The following is a 22971-nucleotide window of genomic DNA, read 5'->3' on the forward strand; positions in this document are numbered from 1 at the left end:
GAGGTATGGGGATATATGTATATGCATATAATCAGCTTCCTTGCAGCTGATTCACTTTGTTATAAAGCAGAAACTAACACACCATTGTAAAGCAATTACACTCCAATAAAGATGTTTAAAAAAAATAGGCCCTTAGGACTGTATCTTCTAATAACATTGTTTCTATGAGAAGATTCAATTAGCTACATATTTATGACTTGCAGCATCTTTTCCAGAAACATAAGCTATTTACTACAACTGCAAAGCATACTCAAAATTTATTATACGGTATTTCATGGTTCAATAACATTTCAAGGATGGCATCCCAAATTTCTCCTGCCTCTCTCCCTGGCTTACCAGGGGATGCTAACTTCTGGGCATTCAGGGAGCCCTCATTCCCTGGCCACCAACTCATGAGAGTAGCTTGTAGCAAAAGAAGGGAGGTCACGGAATTAGCAATTGGCCCGTGTGCCATAAAAACAGGACAGAATGTCACCTTTGGCACACACTACTGCTATAAGCTGATGACAGTGTCTCCATGGCATATTGTAAGAATAACACAAACACAGTAAAACTAAAAAATGTCTTTCCTCACTGGTGTGCTGTTTCATGTCTTCAAATATTTTGATTTTAATGCTACTATGTACTAGGTGCTGGAATGCAAATTTCAGTGCTGTAGGAGCTCACAGTCTGTAGACAGGCATTCTACAGACAGAGTGGTGAGTGCAATATTAGAGGTTTGGCAAAAGTGCTCTGGTAGGGCCAGGGGGATATGCCGAATGCCTGGGCTTTGTTGTAACCAGAAAGTAAATCACCTCTAAAATCTGTTTCAAGCACAGCAATCTCTGACCTCTATGTCCTAGTCTGCCAGCTCACATAGTATGTTCTTCCAACAATTCTTCACTTCAGTAAGGACCTTCAATCCACTGACCTCTCATTATTTCACTATTTATCACTTTCATCTTATTGTACTTGCTTCCTTAGCTAGGGTAGACTGCATGATTGTGGCAGAAATTGTTAGTTCCCTACCCAGTATCCATTCCCTCATCCGCATTACTATAAACTGTGATTTTGTTCAGGATGGCATCATGCCAGGCGGAATAAGGGTCCTCATTTCTGAGCCTTCCTTGCAGCTAAGTATGACCATGTGTCCCAATTCTGTCCAGTGAGTACTGAGCAGCAGTCTCCTGGGGTTGGTTCTAGGGGATATTTTGCTTTCCAGATGAAAGGATATAGTAACAACTGGCATGTCCCTTCTCCCCTTTCCTCTTTCTTTCTCCCCTGAACACAGACATGACAACTGGAGTTGCAGCAAGCATCTTGCAACCACAAGGTGACAAGCATAGGGACAAAGGGCAATACTCTGAGGATGGTTAGGACAGAAAGGGGGAAAAGGACTGGACCCCAATGGCTTTCCTGAGCAGCTGATTTTTAGCTAGATATATGGGTGCCCAACATAAAGACTACATTTCCCAGCATCCCTTGCAGTTGGACATAGCTATACGACCAAGTAGTAATGGCTAATGAAATGTTAGGGGTGGGTATTGTGGGAAGTTTTCTGGAAACTGCCCTAAAAGATAGCTGACTTGTGCTCTTTGATCTTTTTCTTCCCCTTTCTCTACTCTGCTGCCTGGAATGGGGCTGTGTTGGCTGGAACTCTAGCAGCCATCTTAGACCAGGAGGAAGAGGCCCATACATTAGGGATAGCAGAATATTAAGCTGGAAGGAGCCTGGTCCCTAGTAACTTCCTGAATTTCCAAACCAACCCTGACCAACCTATCCCTGGACTTCATATACATGAGAACAATAAATTCTGTCTTACTGAAGTAATAGTCTTCCAATTTTCAGTCACATACAGCAAACAGTCTTATTCTCATTACCGTTATCCTTCTCATTACCAAATTTAATTTTTCTATGTCTGGATTTATGGGTTTTTTTTTTTTTTCTTTAACTGGAGGTGAGATACGTATTTCAATTAGTGATCAGAAGTTCAGGCATTCTGAAGGTCATGCAGAGGATGGATTGGAGGTAAGGAGACCCATTGTAGGGGCCATTACAGAGGTCCATGTAATAATCAATGAGGGCACAGATCAAAGCAGTGCCTGTGGGGATTAGAGAGGAAGTAAAGGATAGATAGATCCTGATATATAGGAAGTTAAATCAAGAGTGTATCAACAAACATTTCATTGTAATGGGGCAGCCTGTTATGATGGAAAGAGGCTTTTGAAGTCAGAGACATCAATACAATCCTGTCTCTCCACTTTTGGATTATATGACCTTGAGAAGTCCCTTAGCCGTTTGTCCTCATTAGTAAAGTAGCGATAATATCATATGCTCCCTCTTGCCATTTTAAGGGCTATAGGATGGCACTTGGATTATGACAACCCCCACATATTGTGGTGCCGAGCACAAAATAGGGGCTGAATAAATGTTAGCTCTCTCCCCCAACCTTCCTCTTGTTCTACAATTCAGCTACAGGAATCAGAACGTAGGACAGGCACATCGGAATGGAATTAAAGTCTTAAGGTTTTGTGAACCTGAGGCAGCTGGGCTTTTTAGAAGCAGCTTGGGGTTAAGTGATGCTGTGATTGTTGATCCCCTAGCCTAGCAGGGAGGTAAGAGGGAATATCATGAAGCATAGAATGTTAGAATTCAAATAATAAATTAATGAATACTTAAATTTTAACTTCACTTTAATTTTAAATATAACTTGTTATTACGAAAATTTACCTTTGAATGGACACAAAAACAAAATGAAATCCATGTAACCATCACCCAACTTTAACAGTTGCCTTAATTTTACCATTCTTATTTCATCTGTTCCCTCCACTTTTCTCGGTGAAGTCTTTTAAAGCAAATCCCAGACATCATGTCATTTTACCTTTAAACACCTCAGATAATGACTTAAAAAAAAACAGAACTATTATCACATCTAACAAATTTAACAATGCATTAATACTGTATAATTCTCAGTCCATGTTCAGTTTTCCCCAATTGCTTTAAAATTGTTCTTCTCTTGTGTGTTTGAATCAGGATGTAAACAATGTCCACACACTGCATTTGTGTTTTTTTGTTGTTGTTTATTTTTTAAAGTTGAAGTATAGTTGATGTACAATGTAAGTTACAGGTGTACAATATAGTGATTCTCAATTTTTAAAGGTTATAGTCCCCATGTTGTACAATATCACACATTACATTTGCATCTCATTTTATCTATAGCAGTTTCCCTCATTTAAAAAAATGTCACTTATACACAACATTGTAAATCAACTGTACTTCAATTTTTTTAAATGTCACTTATTAAAGAACCCAGGTCATTTGTCCTACAGGTTCTCCACCCCCTTAGTCTGGATTGGCTGATTGCAATCTCATGGTGTCATTTTACACATTCCTCTGTCCCTAGTATTTCTTGTAAACTAGTAGTTTTATCTAGAAGCTTGATCAGATTCAGGTGACATCTTTTTGGTGGGACTACTTCACAGGTAGTGCGGTGTACTTCCTTTTATAGCATATCAGGAGGCAATTTCTTTTCTCTCTTTTAATGATGTTATTAAGATTGATCAGTGAGTCTGAGTATTACCAGTTTGATCTATCCTATATAAGTTCCTCACAACCAGGCTTCCCTGGTGGCTCTGTGGTTAAGAATCCGCCTGCCAGTGCAGGGGACGCGGGTTCAAGCCCTGGTCCGGGAAGATCCCACATGCCGTGGAGCAACTGGTCCCATGCACCACAACTACTGAGTCTGCGCTCTAGAGCCCACAAGCCACAACTACTGAGCCCGCGTGCCACAACTACTGAGGCCCATGTGCCTAGAGCCCATGCTCCACAACAGGAGAGGCCACCACAATGAGAAGCCCGCACACTGCAACAAAGAGTGGCCCCTACTCGCCGCAACTAGAGAAAGCCCGCGCACAGCAGCAAAGACCCAGTGTAGCCAAAAATAAACAAATAAATAAATTAATTAAAATAATAATAATAATAATAAAATTCCCCACAACCTTTCACCTAATGATATTAGCAAAAACTGATATTTACCTAATTATTTCATTAGGGATTACAAAGTCATAATTTTATTTATTTATTTATTGGTAATTTTATAATTCTATCATTCCTTCCGCATTTATTAGCTTCTCTGAAGAACTTTCCCTTAGCAACTCTTTGGTGAATCTGAAAAACAGATTTTCAGGAAAAGCGGGATAAATGTATGATTCTTTCTTTGATCTATCTACTTTCAGATTAATTTATCAATTAAGTTTTTTTGGGGAAGGGGGAAATATTATTAAGAACTATGGATTTTTATATATTTGAAGTGTTTCAATGCATTGCATTTTTATTTGGGGGCCTGTAGGATCCTAAGTAGTACTTTATCATTTGAGATACTTAACACACATTAGTCACTTAAACCTCACAAACAACTCCATGTAGGTAGGTATTACTACCCAGTTTTAACAAATGAAAAATCTAGATCATATAGCTTGAACTAGGACTTGGTATCTACTGTTCTTTCAAATAAATATAATAATGGTTGAAAGAATCAGAGCATTAAAGGTGACTGGATTCTTTTTCTTTTTTTCGGTTTTGAGAGTAAACAGCAGATACCTTTAACCAGTGGGAATATGATATTAACCAACATACACTTTAGAAGGCATTACTTGTAGTGGGACTTCCCTAGAGGCGCAGTGGTTAAGAATCCACCTGCCAGTGCGGGGGACACGGGCTCGATCCCTGGTCCGGCAAGATCCCACATGCCGCGGAGCAATTGGGCCTGTGCGCCACAACTACTGAGCCTGTGCTCTAGAGCCCGCGAGCCACAACTACTGAGCCTGCGTGCCACAACTACTGAAGCCCGTGTACCTAGAGCCCGTGCTCTGCCACAAGAGAAGCCACCACAATGAGAAGCCTGCACACCACAACAAAGAGTAGCCCCCGCTTACTGCAACTAGAGAAAGCCCACGTGCGGCAACAAAGACCCAACACAGCCAAAAAAATTTTTTAATTAAAAAAAAAATAATAATAAATAAATAAATAAATAATAAAATTGAATTTAAAAAAAGAAGGCATTACTTGTAGCAAACACTGTTGAGAATAATGTTATGCTGATAATACTGTAACTTAGTAAATAGCTTGTCTCAACTTTGTTTGTGAAGCATTTCAATTTTGATTACTCTGTGTGGGATCTACTGCTCAGATGTATGTCATTTTATGGTCTGCCCATGTCTGGGGAGCTGGCATTACACGCTGCCTAGTGTTTTTAATTCAGAACTTCTTCTAAAAGAAACCTTAGCCTCTTATGTTCAAGCCCTAGTTTTAATAGCATAAGCTATTTCCTTCTTATATCGCTTTGTGGGCATAGTAATAAAATAAATACCACAAAATCACTGATGAGATGAAAATTGAGCTCCCTGTTTCTGTGCAGCCATGTAGGTAAAACAGTAATTGGCTCTGATAATAACTTTTGTTCTTACAAACCAAAGTCTAAATGAGAGTCACATTTGATATATCTGCTTGTAATTACTATCAAAAGGAGAGAATACAAAGTTTAGATTGTTTAGTCACTCAAGATAGATTAAATAAATTGCTGTCTTTTCTTGAACAATTTAAGAAAATTTTCTGGAATTATTTCTGATATTTATCTTACTGTTGGTAAAAAATGATCATCTTCCAGAGCATTGCTTTTATGCTTAATGGAATGATTAATTTTGTTTTTGTTTTTTAAAATCTATAATTATTTTTCTTGAAAAATCTTATTACTGGGTCTGACAATGTAGCTTATGCTCATAAATATTTCCCTATACGTCTCTATAGATGGTTTGTAAGATAAATTTAGGTTATGAATGTATATGACAGTGATTTTCAGTGAGACCATTTGATATTTTTATATTATTTAAATGTAAGCTCTTAATATTTTTTAAAAGGGGAATTAAATCACATGTGCTACATATTGTTTTGGCATACACACGCTTTGGTGTCAAAAGAGAGAATATTAGAATATTAATAATTTTAAGGGATTTTTTCCATTGCTTTAGAAGCTGACTAATAAAGAATTGCTATTACAACCTATCATTTCTGTTGGATTTCTGTTTACATTTTGATTTCTTTCCAGAAATATCTGTGTCCAGTGCCACAGAAATGTAAAAATGGAAGGAAACAACTAGTTTTTAATGCCAGTTTTAACAATGATTCTGTATTTGATCATTTCCTTTCTATACCAGTCCCAAAGCCACATAAAGTTGACGGAGCATAATAAAACTAAGAAAATGGCTATGGTCCACTGGGCCAATGATCCCAGAATTCAAAAGTTCTAACAAAGCTTAGACATGATAGATGAAGTTATTGCCATCAGTTGTATACAGAATACACATTTAAAAAACACCCTAATTACAGAAACCACATCCAGCCAATATAATACATATTAGCAATTTCCCAATCCTTGATAGAATGGAAATTATTCTGAAAGTTTAATTAAGAAGGAAAAAATTATGTTCAGGTATTAATTTCAATAAAAGAGGCACTCAGCTTCCATGCAAAAACCCTGGAGTAGTGCTGTAAGTGTGGGTTACCCACAGAAGGAAAGCCACTTATAATTAGGCACTACATTATTTTTGTCACCACACAGACTTTAAGGAGAGGGAAGAGCTGTGCCTTATTTGTAACCTGTGTCCCTGCATGGGTTAAATAATGTGCACAATTGAGTGCAGTTATTTGGAGATTTGGTCTAAAAACTATTAAAAAAATAAAAAGAAGGTTTGGAGGCTGTGTTAAGAAATAACTTATCTAGACAGCATGCATTCCATAGGTGTTTTTGTAGTCTTCCCCTTCGCTTTGACCTCAGGCACAGGCCATGTATGAATGCTTAAGATCAAAGAAATTACTACAGCATGAGCTAATCTGTCTGGTTCCTATAACCATTTTAACAATTGCATCAGATCGCCCTCAGTACTAAGACACTCCATTGAAAGGAAATCAGTGTTTTTAATTGCTCACACCTCCTTTTAAAAAAGTCACAAAGACCACATATTGTATGATTTCACTTATAAGAAATATCCAGAATGGGCACATCCAAGAGAAAGAAAGTCGATTAGCAGTTGCCAGGCTCTGGGAAGACGAGGGGATGAGCACTGATTGTTAATGGGTATGAGGTTTCTTTTTGGGTAATGAAAACGTTCTGGGTTTGAGGTAGGGGAGATGGTTGTATAACATTGTGAATATGCTAAAACCCACTAAATTTAAAAGTCACAAAAGACTTCAGAAACTGTTGGTACTACCATATTTCTTAAGTGTCAATTTACCTCTTAGCGTCAAATAATAGAAAGCAAAACATGGGAGGGGGAGATTAGGGGGTTGATAGTCCTTCAAGAGACAGACTCAAGTCTAACATCGCATTTTGCAAATAAAGAAACTGGCTTCCAAAGAGGGGAAGTAACTTACCCAAGGTCACACGCAGGCAGTCCAGGGTACAGCAAGACTGGAACCTAGGTTTCTGGTCACCTATCCAGTGCCCCTTCCCCCCTACCACTGTGCTGCCTATTCTGGTGGTTCAAATTTAAGCATCTCAGCAGTAACTCATTTGAATTATTTTAAATGAGGAACACGTGGTTCAAATGAGATGTATGTTTCTTTTTTCTAAGGAGAGCATGTATTTTTCCTATAGATAGCAAAAGCTCTGCGAAGGAGTGGATAAGTTTGTTGTGGTAAATTTACCAAGTCCAAACTGAGATTTACCTGTAAATGTCCCTCGAGGAAAGGGGACACACTAACAGACCAAGGGAGCCCTCTACCTGCATAGTCGTAGTATAGATTTCATTGGCAAAATTCTTGACCTGGAAAGCTAAAAATAAATCGAGACCAGGTATTCTATCCTTTGTCCACCTTGGTTGGCTTCTAGCAGTATTTTTGAGAAAATGAATGGCGTCTGCAGATGGATTTTTATGAGTAACAGGATACACAGAGGAAAATCTGCAGAAAATTCCTTTTCTGTTAATAAAAGACTAATTAGTCACCTAAATAAAAGACCCAAAGATATACTTTTTTTTCCAGTGAGAATTACGTTAGAATAATTATTCTCAAAGAACTTTAGACTCCTTTGTGGATATAAAATGTTAGTAGGCAGTCTTGTTCTTCTGGCATGCAAGTTTCATTGTTTCTTTGTTTCAGCGAAAGACAGGGTTGAATATAAAAATCATGCAGGATCCTGAAAACATCCACCACAGAGCTGCTGTAAATGCGACCTATGGAATCAGTTTGCCATATATTAATCAGAGAAAAGCATGTGTAAGTAATGAGTTGTTTTAATGAGCTCTTTTTTTTTTTTAGAGTTAAAAGTCATTTATTAGTAGTATAAGATACAATGTAGATTTTTAAGTGAAAATTTGGATCCTTTTGTCCTTAGAATTTTTTGGAGATGAAATGGAGTGGCTTTCATTCTGTTTGTAATTAGAAATGATGAAGAAAATGTAAACCTCTTTTTAAGAGATCTATTTATAGCTCATTCAAATTTTTCTGTTTTATCTGATATCCCTAAATAAGCTAGTACCATAATTTTAACAAGAGAAAGTAATTTAACAACAAAAAGAATACAGAGATGTTAAATATTTTATTTCTTGTACAGGCTTCTCCTAGAAAAAGCAAAAGAAAACAACAGCAAAGCATGAGCTTCAATGGTGTATACTCACACAATATGCAAAATTTTAAGAATATTATTCTAAATCTGAAGAAAGTAGGGATTAATCCTTTATGTCAGCAAAATGATGAGAAGGAAAAATAATGACACGGAGACTGACATTAAGGGATCTCAGAGTCTGTGCCTAGTTTTGCCATTGACTTGCTGCTGAGTGTCCCAAAGCAAGGACTGTACTCTTTCTGTGTTGCAGGGTTTTCTTAGGAGAATCAAGAGTAGTGCTTCATTTTATTTGGAAAATTATTTTATTTGAGATCATTTCTAATATTGAAAACAATTACTAAAGTGATATTTATACATTTTTAAATACATTTTTTAACCTTTGGCTTCTCTCAAAAGCTCTTAAATGTATCCTTCAGTGAAATCAAAACTAAAAACAAGATTAATTTTAGAATTAAATTGCAAAACCATTTCTAACCAGCATAACAGTCTGTTAGATTAATCTTCCAAATTTCCTATGGAGACATTTTCAACTGCCTACTTCATTCATGTAACCCTGAAATATATTTTCCGTTTCTTTATATGTGCTTTATGTTATTTTAACAGGGTTGGTTTAAGAGCACTTTATAGTCTAAGAAATAACCAGAAAGTTAGATATTTTTATTCCTGCTGAAACTTTATTTAAAATGTCACTGTGAATAATGTGAAAGGGTTTTTATCTGCTTCCCGTGAGCCCAAAGCCCTTGAAATAAAAATATTATTTCTCTGGCTGTACAGACAGAAGCAGATTTCTCTTTTGTTGTTGTTGGTTTTCCCCTTCAATCTAGAATTAATATTGGCTTAGCTGGTGGAGCGCTGAGGCTTTGTAGCCCAAGGCAACTGCAGCATTTCATGCAAACTTTTTCCGATGAGTATTGAAGTTTGAAAAGGCATACCTCTAGATTTAGGGGGATTAAGCTTTGATTTAATGAATCTGAGTAAAGATTCTGACATAAATAGGGAATTCAAAATTATATCTGAAATTTGGAGCAGAATCTTAGTTATTTATTATATATTTTTTCAAATTCCCAAATAGGATGAGTGCCTTGGATATTGTACCCCTGTCCTTTGAACACAGAGGATTTGGGAAAGCACTTGGCCTTGTATGACACAGATAATGTATACTCATTTATTGTATTTAAGATCCGTTTTTCCCCATGAAACTTGACTCTATAAAAATCTACACCAGAGCACTTTAAAATGTATGTGCATTATGTACATCTTGCCCAAACTATTGGCATTTCAATCAAAATAGTTGACCCTATCATTTTATGTTGATATATGTATATGTGATGGTACTAAGTGAAAAACATGTTTTCATTTTAGATTTGTAAAACAAGCATTGTGCAAAAAATCCTGTGAAAGAAATATTCCAGTGTTTGGCTTTAAACAATCATGTGGAATATTTGGGAATAAATACAGTTGTGATTTACCACTTATAAAAATGTTTTTGAAAGCACTTGCCCAAACTGATGCAATGTGTCTAGTGTTGTGATGTACAGTTAATTAGAAAAGCAGCATCAGGGCTAATTGCTTTTTATAACTACTCTAAACACTCAAAGGGGATTATTATTTGGCTGCTGAGGGCCATGTGTTTCCTTACTTCTTATGAAACTTGAACAGCTTGTCAAAAGCCTGTAAATAACCTTAGACATTTTTGACAGAGAAAATTTGAATTTGTTGTTAATTTACATTACTAGTTCTCAGAAACTGGTATTTTCTCCATTTTATGAAGAGGTGTATCCTTTCTGATAATATGGGCTTATGCAAAGATTTTAGTGCATTGAAAACACAGATACTACACACACACACACACACACACACACACACACACACACACACCACAAAACTGCCTTCAGAATTGTATATCTTGTAACTCGCTTGTGTAAAAGCAATTTACAAAAAAAAGTATTAAAAGTGAAAGTCACTGATTTTTTCAATATCTTAAATCTGCCAAATTAGAAACAAAAACAAAAATCCTCTAACATGTTCTTGAGTAGAGCCTTATAGGTTTGGATAGACAAGAAGAAATCTCTGATACATTCATACTTACTCACTGACATTTAGTTCCAGTTAGACTTTCTAATGCAACACGTTAAAAGAGCTACAGAAAATTTGACTTTGATTTATTTTTTTTAAATAAGAAGGGTTTCTTAAAAGGTTTGAAACATGTATCTGTTACCATGAATTTTAAAAGAACGATTATGAATGCATAATAAAAAAGCCAAACAAAACATTGCTCTGAATTGCTGCACAAATAACTCTGATTATAACTGTTATGACCTAGAAAAGAATCATAAAAACATTCTTCTTTTTGGCAACATATGAGTTGCTGTAGAATTATACCAGTTCTTTGGTCCCACTTTCCAAATAAATAAATATATAATGCAATGTAAACTTAGAGTCTTTTATTTATTCATGAGGTTGAATTTAATACTTTTATGATTTCTAGATTTTATGAGTCATATGTTATGCAGCGTTTTTCACTAACTTAGTTGGGTAGCAATCATACTTCACAAATCATAGTTTCAGTCTTTACTGTTTCACTTGGGGTGTACGTAGTAATCTCTCTCACTGAAAGCACATTCATTTCTGAAGTGATAAAGTAATGGAAAGTGAGGCAATTGTGTTAGTGTCAAATGCTTAGAAGAAGCACCAGAAGTAAGAGGTGGGGGTAAGTAGCAAGGGGGGGAGAAAGAAGGACGATTTCACAACATGATTGTGTTTTAAGCCCATGCATATGGCCACAATTACAGTCACAACATAATTTGGCAACAGTAGCAGAATTAGATTTAAACAAATTGATGTTACACTGCAGTAATTCAGAATGAGCTTGTTGCATTTATAAACCATAACAAGAAGCAGAGTGAATTAATAAGCGCTTCTTGTCACTAAAAATAAAAAAGGGAATAATTGCTGAGATGGAGTTAACTTAACAGATGACTTAGTCAGCATCCTTTCAGCCTAGATACGGGAAAGTGAAGGTCACCCCCATCTTGGATGACAAAGAGGGAACATTTTGTTGGTAAACAAATTAATCTTTTGAAAGGTCGCCATTTGTTTTAAGTTTTTATCCAGTTCTTGTCATCTGGAATCAGAGACTGACTGTCATTTCACTAGGCAGGGGTGCAGTTGAAGCAGATAAAGCTGCTTCTGTACATATCAGCATTCCTTGACAAAACTCGGTGCCTGATTGTGATGCTATGGGCTGCTGGTTTACAGCTGTCTCCGGACAAGAATGGAGGCCCACCCCTGAATTCCAATAAGATGGGCCTGCATATTCCGCCTGCTGTAAGCTGGCCCTCTGCCCACAAGTAAAATGTATTGCAGTTCAAGCCAGCAATTATCTCTTTTACTTCCTTCTGTGCTGCTTCTGTTCCTTTTTTCCAAAAACAGATGTGGGTATTCACTCAAGTTCTGCATCTATTCTTTCTCACACCTGCCAGGGCAGAATTTTGACAGAGGTAGGGTTTGAGGGAGCCAGCAGACAACAATCGGACAGAATTTCTCTCAGAATAGTTTAAAAAGAAAATGTTGATTTTTCAGGAAATGCAGAGTCAGCATCTTGGTCCCCCTCCCTTTCCCCAGGAGCATTTGGTAAATTAAATTAGTTGAACAAAAGGAAATAGCTTTAAAGTCGTTCAGAAATGCCATATCCTATTTATGACACATAGTCATTACCCAAGGACTGTGATGGCATGTACCACATCCCCGTTTCTGTCATTAAAGGGAGCTTTCTCTTCAGGTTGTCTTGAAAGAGTTTTCAAGAAAACAATGACTTTTCATGTTCTTCTTGACTACAGCCTACTCCACCAACGTGGTGGCGGTAGAAGTGGTGTACTGCCTTTGGATGATGTCACTACTGAGAATTTTAGTTCTGCTTTGGTTTGGAGTGCTGGGAAAGCTGAAGAAAATGATATGGCAAATGTCATTGGCTCATGTCCGGTTCTCTCACAGAAGCCCATCTGGGAGTGGGGAGAGGCAATCAGAGGCCATACCTTCATCAGATACATTCTCTAACTTCTTCAGAATGCTGTATTTCTCGAGTTTCTGTGCTGAGATCCTGTCTGCGTTCCCAAACCAACTCCATGCCAAACTGCAACCACTTTTTAGCTGGGAGCATCATGATTCTGGGTCAGACTGCCTGGTGTGGACTTTAACTAGAAAGGGAACCTCCCCAAAACGGCCTCCATTTCCTCATGTGGACAACGTCCATAATAAGAGTATCTCATAGGATTATACTGAGATCTAAATGAGATAATTCAAAGCACTTAGCAAAGGTCCTGGTACAAATAAGGGCTCTGAAAATATTAGTTATGACTACTGGCAATCTTCACATATTGTATTATGCCATGTTTTATACAGCCATTTAGAACTTACATTATTGTAGGGGTCGAGGGGGAAAACCAAAGTATTACTGAGGTCCCTTCCAGGGATTCTATTTAATATTTCACATGATGATGCCCTCTTTCCCATACTGATATGAGGACAGGGACCTTGTTGTCTGGACCGTTTGTCTGTTTTTCACATCCTCCGCTGCACCAAGCAGTGTTTTGCACATAATAGAAGAGGACTAATTGGTCTCATCCATCCAATCCCTGCACTGAAGCTATGTTACCTGATGCCAAGTCTAGAAGTGAAGTAGTGGTTTTGCTGGCTCCCAGCAGGCACAGGGCACCCTCCCACTGGGCCATCTGATGGAGATTACCTAGGGAAACATCCTTGCTCCTGGATTCTTGTAACAGCCTGGCCACCAACTAGCTGTTTCTAGGGGCCACTTACTCTAGCTCCCTCGTTCTCATTTTCCTGGTTTATAAAATGGGGAGGCTAGATGGGGGGCAGTCTGGAGTGGTAGGAAGGGTTTGGAATTGAATGGATCAGAGTTTGGGTCCTACCTGCCATTTTTCCAGTTGTGTACCCCGAGGTAAGCAAATTAACATCTCAGGTCCTCCGTTTCCTCTTTTGTAACATCAGAATAATGGTGTCTACTAGGCAAGGGTGTTATGGGGATTATAGATAATATATTGACATTGCTGGAACATAATAGGTGCCTAATAAGGTTCCCGTCTTTCTGAAAAATTAATGAATATTAAAAATCTCATACTTCTCCCTTTTTCACACCTTTGTGTGCAGAAAAGGATCTGATTTGGCTCCTTTCACACTCCAGTGTAAATGAGTAATAAGGTTTAATGCTCTGGTTTTCAAATTGTTATGAAGAGCTCCAATAAGCTTCAGGGAGCCTGCAAGCATTTAATTCATATTTCATTTTTATGATAAATATTTAAGCGATTTGAAGTGTAATAAAGTACAATACATACATACCTAAGTTTGATACCAAATTTTAACGCATTAGATACCATCAATGCATTAATTTGTGCTATTTGGTTAACTCCACGAGCACATGGACGCACACGCATGTATGTGTGTGTATGTGTGTGTGTGTGCACGTGTGCATTTGAATTTCTTATAAGGGTGTTTTTTAATTAGATAGGGTTTATCTGTGTACTAGTCATATTTTGAAATGCACATCTGCTCATATACACTCCTATAATGATCACACAGGACAAATAAGTGAAGATCAAATGAGCTAATACATGTCAAGGTCTTAAAGCAGTGCCTAGCCCCGGGTAAGCATGTCATTAACATTAGCTGGTATTAGTATTACATACACCACCTGTGTGCTCCCAGCCATTAAAAGCCAGGCAAGCTCTCTGGTACACATGTTTGTCACGGCATAATAGTCAACTGTACAATTACAATAATGCATGTTGCATCATGATAATATAGCATTATAAATTGTTTCATCGCTCATTTTAATTTTGGCTTGGGTCTTATCTGATTCAAAATGTGCTATACGATCTTCATTTGGCATTGCAGGGTTGCAATGTTACTTGGTTTACATCTGCAGGTAAAAGGTCAGCAATGAAATATCATCTTAAAACTTTGGACTCATTGTGCAAAACAAAATTAGACTTCTGAAACTGAGTGAATATCTGAAAAAGAAGGGTGCTAAGATATCTGAAAATAAATTTAAATGGGACATGATGAACATCTTAAAATGGTACATGGGACATTTGAAAAGTACTTTTGGTCATTCAACTCTTCAGTAATAATAGCCCTCATCAAGTATGCCAGACACTGTGTTAAGTGCTTTATGTACACTATCTTACTTAACCTTTACACCTATAAAATAGATGCTATTTTCATAATCATTTTACACATGAGGAAACTGAGACTAAGATTAAGCTACTTGCCTAAGGTTATGAACTAAGTAAGGAATTCAGGATTCAAATGGTTTACTAATCTTGTCAAATTTCCCCAAATTAAGTACTCACCAACTAATCCTTAATTACTAAGTAATATGAACAGTTGTTAAATATTATTAGTGATTCTACTTTGAAACAAAAAATTCCTGCTAGTCTTCAAACTTCTGGATCATTTTAATTGAAGAAAATCCTGAGATTATAAGTGCCATAACAAATTGTTAGCTAGAAATTACTTATCTATTTAGGTCAGGATTTTCTCCATTTTGTGCAGGTAAAATATAATACAGAAATAAGGTGTATGCTCTGATGGATGTAAGATTGCAGCTATTATCTATAGCTCTTGATGTCATAATTTGCCTTTATCAAAGTAGCCTGTTTCCAATGTTGATTTATATATGAATACATATAAATATATATGAATTCTTATTTATATATAATACAACATATAACATTATACTAAATTTGTATAAAACTTGCATCTATTTACATATCAGCATTCTATTTAAGAATGCATCTGAAAAATAGATTCTACTGCTAAAAATAAATTTGAAAATCTTTGGCATAGAGAATTACCTCTCCCACGGGTTTTTGCTTTTTAACAAGAGTAAATCCTCTATTTAATTAAACCAAAGGAGTTAGACTCTATTAAGGGATTTCAAGCATGAGTGAACAGGGAGAAGAGGGATTTGGGGGATGCAGGAAGAGAGCCTTTGCATTGTCCTGGACTCATCCCAGGTCAGCAGCCACCTGCTAACTAGCTAGCCCTGCTCCCTGATGTGATCCAATGTCTTTCCACTTTGTGACTAGGGCTTTGGACTTCAGTTTTGATATTTGTTTGACTCCGTACTGAGAGGCTGTGTTTCTAACCTTATAATTTCACTTTGAAAAGCTAAAAATTAGGTAGATGGAGGAGCCTGAGTCAGCGCTATGATAGGTTTAAGACACAAGGCGTCCATGGATAGAAATGTATTTCAATATAATTGGTTTCCAGTGTATATTATTTTCTGCATTTATAATAACATTATTCTCAGAAAGGATCCATAGCCTTCACCAGACTGCCAAAGAGGTTCATGACACACCCCCCCGCAAAAGTTAGAACTCTCTGCGATAGATCTTTTCTTACACACAAACACCAAGTGTGGGGCAAAGTGTGCATGAGAACAGAGAAGAATCCTAAAAACTGTATTCTTTATGGATGAAAGAGCCACTTCTTAGTTGATGGTGCAGGAAACCCACCAAAAAAGTGGCTATATCTAGATTGCCATTCAGATTTTCATGAGTTGTATCTTCATGAGTGAAAATATAAAACTTCATGTTTTTGTCTACTGTTGCTTTTTTTATTGCAAGGAGGAAAGTGGTAATGCTTGCAATATTACAGTAAGTGCTCTGTTTAAAATGAAGCAAAGGAAAAATACTACAGCAAGTAGCACAACAGCATTAGCCACAAGAGAAACGGGCCTAATAGAATTGTTTTTATCATGGCCCAGTTTAATTATCTACTGAGAGGTACTTGAGATGAATAAATACTATTGCTGTGTTCTCCAATATTCTAACCCATTGTACCTTAAACTGTACTTGAATTCAAATATACGTTCCTAGCCTTTTAAAACTTCTTTGGTAGAATAGAAGTAAGTACCCACAGTCTAGAGTGATCCACCCTATACTTTCTTTAAAAGCACAGCTTCTGAATCAGAATGTGTAATGTGAGCCCAGGAGATATTTATTTGGAGGAGATCTGTAAAGACTGTAAAGTTGGGATGATATGCCACCAAAATGCTCCATTTATATAGTCTTGTAATTTCCATCTCTATCTTCAATGATAGTCTGAATACATCTGTTTATGGTTGGTAACTAAGAGGTCTGAAAGCAACCAGGCACACTGTTAGTGGAAAGAACTAGACTGAGAGAAGAGTCAGAGCACTTGGGTGCTAATCCTGCCTCTGCTGCTGTAAGTCAAGTTATCACAGGTACATCACTTAGCCTCTAAAGACTGAGATTCCTCGTCTGTATGCTGAGAAGACATATTGGCTTATTCAGAGTCATCATTACAGCCACAGCCCCAATGGTGTGACTCCCAGATTAAAGTGCCTCCTTTGCTGCCTTATGGGACCGCCAGTCTCTCAGGGGAGACAAAGTAGTGGTCAGTATAACTGATGGATGGAGGCAAGGTTTAAGATAGGCCTTAGTGGAACTGATGGACACGGCTGAAAGCAGAGATAGCATGTATTTTAAGCACTGGAAACAACAGAAGCAAAGGCAGAGATGGAGAATAATGAAAGTAATGGAGGATGGTTAGAGCTTTGCCTAATCATGTTGAATTTTTATAAAGGAAGAAACGAAAAGATGTGGTTCGATGTGTAGAGCCAATTGATGGGTGCCCTTGAATGGGCCACTGAAATCTAATTGTGTGACCTCAGTCTACATCATAAAGAGAAGGGCTTAAGGCAGACAGTTTCTGAGATTAGATCACTTCTCCAGATGCTTTAACTGAAGGGCAGCTTGAGAATTCTCCTGAACAATCTCTCTCCCTTGATGTCCTCATTGGTTTTATTTTTAAGGTATTATTTATTTATTTTTGGCTGTGTTGGGTCTTCGTTGCTGCGCACGGGCTTTCTCTAGTTGTGGCGAGCAGGGGCTACTCTTCGTTACGGTGCACGGGCTTCTCTTGTTGTGACGCACAGGCTCTAGGTGTGTGGGCTTCAGTAGCTGTGGCTCATGGGCTTCAGTAGTTGTGGTTCACGGGCTTCAGTAGTTGTGGCTCATGGGCTCTAGAGCACAGGCTCAGTAGTTGTGGCGCATGGGCTTAGTTGCTCTGCAGCATGTGGGATCTTCCCAGACCAGGGCTCGAACCCATGTCCCCTGCATTAGCAGGCGGATTCTTAACCACTGTGCCACCAGGGAAGCCCCTCCTCACTGGTTATTAAACTTTATTTCCTCTCCCTTTGGGTACAAACATTTCTTGAATAGCGCTATCTGCTGAACTTGTTAGAAGTTCATGAAACTGCCTAATTAGAGTTCTACAGGCAGCACCTCACCCTATACATACAACTCTCTGTCCCTTTCATATGAATGGCCACTCAGAGCTGGCCAGTCTAGCTGGATGGCTATTTCCTCTTAAGCTCTCTTTCTAATGCTGAATACCCCACTGCTACGTAGGTTTCTACCGGTTACTCCATCCCTAATCCCTGCCCTGTTTTACCTCTTCCTCCAACGTTGGTCAAAAGCAGATTTTCTTTGGGACAAGAGTTGTGGAGAGAGAAGGATAAAGAATAGGAGTGGTCGATTTCTCGCAAACACTGCTGCCCTTCTCTTCCCCTCCTGCCCCCACACCACCCACTTCCTCTCTGTCAATTACCTCTGTCAATTCCTCCCTACAGGAAACAGATGCCTCAGCTCTAATCTTTTGGCTGCAGTTTCATAAGAAGCTGGAAACTCATATTCACATTTTTGGTGAAATCTCCTGATTTTAAAATATTCGCTCAGATGAGTTTAAAAACCCTATGCTGGGACTTCCCTGGTGGTGCAGTGGTTAAGAATCCACCTGCCAATGCAGGGGACACGGGTTCAATCCCTGGTCCAGGAAGATCCCACATGCCGCAGAGCAACTAAGGCCGTGTGCCACAACTACTGAGCCTGCGCTCTAGAGCCCAAGAGCCATAACTACTGAGCCCATGTGCCACAACTACTGAAGCCGTGTGCCTAGAACCTGTGCTCCACAACAAGAGAAGCCACCGCAATGAGAAGTCCGCGCACCGCAACGGAGAGTAGCCTCCCGCTCGCAGCAACTAGAGAAAGCCCGCGTGCAGCAACGAAAACCCAACGCAGCCAAAAATAAATAAATAAATTTATAATAAATAAATAAATAAATAAAAACCCTATGTAGTCAAAGAAAGTAGTCTCCAGGCTATACCTGTCTTGCAAGTCAGCAATTTGCATCTCAGAGCCCCCCTGAAGTGCTATTACTTTGGTGCAGCTCAGGGTATAACGCTCGACTTTGTAGGATTAGAGATTGATTTTGTCAGAGTTGATCAATCTCTTGGGTGCAGCTGGACTCACAAGAGGCTGATGTACAAACTGGAACGCCACTTTATGTATTCTAAGGAGAGCTATAATGGCCAAACAGACCTGAATGTTCAAGTCAGCCTGATCTGATGAGCATATTGTATCCTTATTACAAAGCTACACAGAAAGCCCAGTTAGAAGCCTGCTTAGTGAACAGGGAAACTGACTAAGGGTAATTAGTTGGATGATCTTCATGGTGAGCAGCATCACACATTTATAGTCTGATGCATCCATCTGTGAAGCTACTTCTGCCAAAGGGATATGAATACATCCTTGGGAAGCGAGTGCTTTAGGGGCACTGAGAAATTCTGACTCTCTGATTCAACTTTTTATAATAAATAGCTACTATCTGCTTGGACTTGACTATGAATTATGTTGCACCGTGCTGAGCTGCTTATATCCACAGCCACATTTATCCCTGTGGAATGAGTGATATTACCCCATCTTACTGATTAAAAAAAACTACGGCTAAGAGAAATTAAGTTACTTGCTCCAGTCTTATAATTAGTAAGTGGTAGGGCCCAGATTCAAATCCAGGCCTATCTGATATTAGAGCCTGTGTTCCTAACCAATGCCTTCCTCTTTACTAATTTCCTAGTATAAAAGACCACTCACCTTCAGCTGATGTCTTGTTTCTTTGATGACACTAAATAGACTACGTTCCTATTCGGGGCCTGGGTCTTTTAAATCAACTTCTACATGGAGCTGGCCACATTGATCATTTATTTATTTTTCTGGTTTCACACTCAGAGTTGGGGACAGGGGTGGGGGAACATATCTTCTTGTCACTACTCTAAACTTCCTACCCAAGTAATTGTACTACCCAGAGGAGGAAAGAATCCCTGGCTGGAAGAAACAGGATGCATATGGAAGAAAAAGAGAAAAATAAGAAAGGAGGTGAGAAGGAACCAGCCCATAAAGAGAAGTATTCTTGGGGGATTTCTTGACGATAAACCCTGCGCTTCCCTTATCTCCCCATGTTTCCCAAGCCGCCAGAGCCACAAGAGGAAAAGAATTCTCCTTTCCCCATGCCTTGCTGGTGAGAGACCCAGAAATGTCCAGTCATTAGGTTCAGTTGTACTAATATCTCACGTGAGTTTGCCAGGGGATCTTACCAGCTTGTTTAAGATGTTTCTAAGAAAACTCTTCTCTGAGTTTCAAAATACCCTCTTCCACCTCTAACTTAAAGGGGCCAATCCTTATGGAAGGTTATCAGGAGAAGTTGTAAAGTGAAAACAGGCAATCACCCCAGAGAGGTAGCTGACCACCAAGAAACTATTGTCCCAACATCCTCTTCTCCATCCATGTAAAGATGTACTTGATACCTAATACTGGATTCATTCAATATAGCCACAATTTAGGGGAAAAGAGGATTGACTCTTTCAGTGAAGGATTTTCAAAAGTGTAAACTTCTCATTATGGAATTATCATTTAATTGAAAACATTGAAATTCCAGGGGAAGTACCTGTCACCATCTTTCCACAGTCTTGGGTTTATTATTCCATTTACCAGTAGTTTCAAGAGTAGGACCTAGATTTTACTACAGGGGAGGATAATTCCCCCACTAGAACCTCCATGTTCTAGCCTGGAGAGCTGTGCCGCCAAGCAGAGCTGCACTCTAAGCTGAAATGTATAACCTGCTCAGGAAACTGCACATTAAATAATGCACTTCTGAGTCCTTCTCTGTGTTGGGCATGGTGTTAAGCACAATATACATGGATTGTCTCATGTAATCCTCGCAATAACTCTACAAGTTAAGTACTATTACTACTTTCATTTTATATTTGGGGAAACTGAGGCAACGGTGGTTAAATAACTTACCCAAAGTCACACAACTAAAGGTCAAAGGGTCATAATTCAAACTCAGCCAGTCTGACTTCCAAGTTGGCATTCTTAATCCTTATTCTATACCACCTCCAGGTAGCTTTGAGGATGGTGATTTTTACCTGCATCCAAGGGGTAGAGCTGGGACCCTGCCAATAATTACTTCCTTGATGACCAAGAAATTTGTGGAGAAATTTCTCTACCTTGATCTGGGAATAGAAGTAAAAGATCAAACCACTTAGTGAGAAGCTACATTAACACAAGGATTAGAACAATAAGAGGAGCTGGTACTTTTTTTCCCTAGCTGTATTGAAATATAATTGACATATAATATTGTGTAAATTTAAGGTGTACAATGTGATGATTAGACACATGATTATGTATTTAATGATTATGACCATAAGGTTAGTTAACACTTCTATCACCTCATATAATTACCTTTTGTGTGAGTGTGTGTGTGGTAAGAACATTTAAGATCTACTTTCTAGAGCTGGTACTTTTAGCATGGAAACTCCCCCCAACTAGATTGTAAACCCCTTTGAGGGCAGGGACCATATTTCCAACATCAAGCATAGTGCCCGATCTGGTCAGAATCCAATGAAAATTTACTCTTGATGTGTGTATGTGGTTAATGACTTTGAGTGACAAGTTCTTTAAGGAACTGTATAATTGAGTTAGGCTATGTCAAGTTAAATAATGAAATACCATGTACCTCATTTGACTACATTTGTAGAGCTTTCCTCTTTCGGGCCATAAAAATGTCTTCCCAGATCTCTTCAGGTAGAATTAATTTTCTCATTCCTAGATGATCATTGCATGCCTTAAAGTCTTTACATGAATTTACTGAGCGATGTCAAAGAACAGTTGAATAAATAAAAAGATATATCATACTCCTGAAAAGGAAAAACGATTATAATAAAAACGCCAGTTCTTTACAAATTAATCTTTATATCTAATGTAATTCCATTCAAAATTCTTATGGGTTTTATTTGGTTTGCATGGAATATTAATTCTTTTCAACTTGCCAGTGTTCATCATCTTAAAAAATAAATGGCCAAAGGCTTCATTTTTTTCCCCTAAAGAAGATTAATGAAGGTGAACTTTCCATACTTCTTATTAAAACATATGATATAATTACAACAATTATAGATTGGGAGTTTGGAATTGACATATACACACTGCTATATTTAAAATAGATAACCAACAAGGACCTACTGTATAGCACAGGGAACTCTGCTCAGTATTCTGTAATAACCTAAATGGGAAAAGAACTTGAAAAAGAATAGATATATGTATATGTATAACTGAATAACTTTGCTGTACACCTGAAACTAACACAACATTGTTGAAAAACTATAGGCCAATATAAAATTAAAGTTAAGAAAAAATAATAATTAAAAAACTTACAACAATTATAATAGCATCCTCTGGGCACAAAAATTAACAAGAAAGATTAATTAACGGAATAAAAGAAATGAGCATAGATATTGACTTCCGTATAAAAAATAACTGAAAGTGTAATAAAGGTGACACTAAGTCAGTAGGAAAGGGAGGACCTGTTAGATAAATAGTGCTGAGTCATTTGGCGAAATATTTGGGGGAAAAGCATTAAGTTAATTCTAACCTTACATTCTATACAAAAGAAAACTCCAGATGGATTAAATAAAATGTTAAAAAAGAAAACCATAAAAGAGAACTATTTTTCAAGTTAGTTGAAGGAAGATTGTCATGCGGCATGTGGGATCTTAGCTCCCCGACTAGGGCTCGAATCCATGCCCCCTGCAATGGAAGCTCGGAATCCTAACCACTGGACCGCCAGGGAAGTCCTGGAAGATTTTTTTTTTTAATTGAAGTATAGTTGATTTATAATGTTGTGTTAGTTTCTGGTGTACAGAAAAGTGATTCAGTTATATATATACATATATATATATATATATATATACATATATATATATATGTATATATATATATGTGTATATATATATATGTATATATATATATATGTGTATATATATATATTTATACATATATATATATATATATATTCTTTTTCAGATTCTTTTCCCTTATAGGTTATTACAAAATATTGAGTATACCTCCCTGCACTATACAGTAGGTCCTTGTTAGTTACCTATTTTATATAAAGTGGTATGTATCTGTTAATCACAAGCTCCTAATCTATCT

At 37.8% G+C, this 22971-nt stretch overlaps 1 protein-coding gene and 1 long non-coding RNA gene across 3 annotated transcripts in view; one reads left to right on the forward strand and one right to left on the reverse strand.

The window, feature by feature from the left end:
• The window catches only part of LOC309624842 (IQ domain-containing protein H-like), a 102070-nt gene that overhangs the window by 26253 nt on the left and 52846 nt on the right, over positions 1-22971 (forward strand). Inside the window, exon 5 of the mRNA XM_082383548.1 lies at positions 8134-8250. Within this exon, the coding sequence (XP_082239674.1) occupies positions 8134-8250 (117 nt within the window). The remainder of the gene's footprint in view (positions 1-8133; positions 8251-22971) is intronic.
• The window catches only part of LOC309624853, a 57603-nt gene continuing 52914 nt past the window's right edge, over positions 18283-22971 (reverse strand). The window contains exons 2-3 of one of the 2 annotated variants that reach the window (XR_014242165.1): positions 21500-21680; positions 18283-20996 (exon numbers count right to left, since the gene is read on the reverse strand). This is a non-coding gene — a long non-coding RNA (uncharacterized lncRNA). Of the gene's footprint in view, positions 21681-22971 lie in introns of both variants that reach the window. The other variant, XR_014242166.1, reaches the window with a different exon arrangement.

This window comes from Balaenoptera borealis (genome assembly GCF_965194805.1).
Source record: "Balaenoptera borealis genome assembly, chromosome: 3".
Lineage (NCBI taxonomy): Eukaryota > Metazoa > Chordata > Mammalia > Artiodactyla > Balaenopteridae > Balaenoptera > Balaenoptera borealis.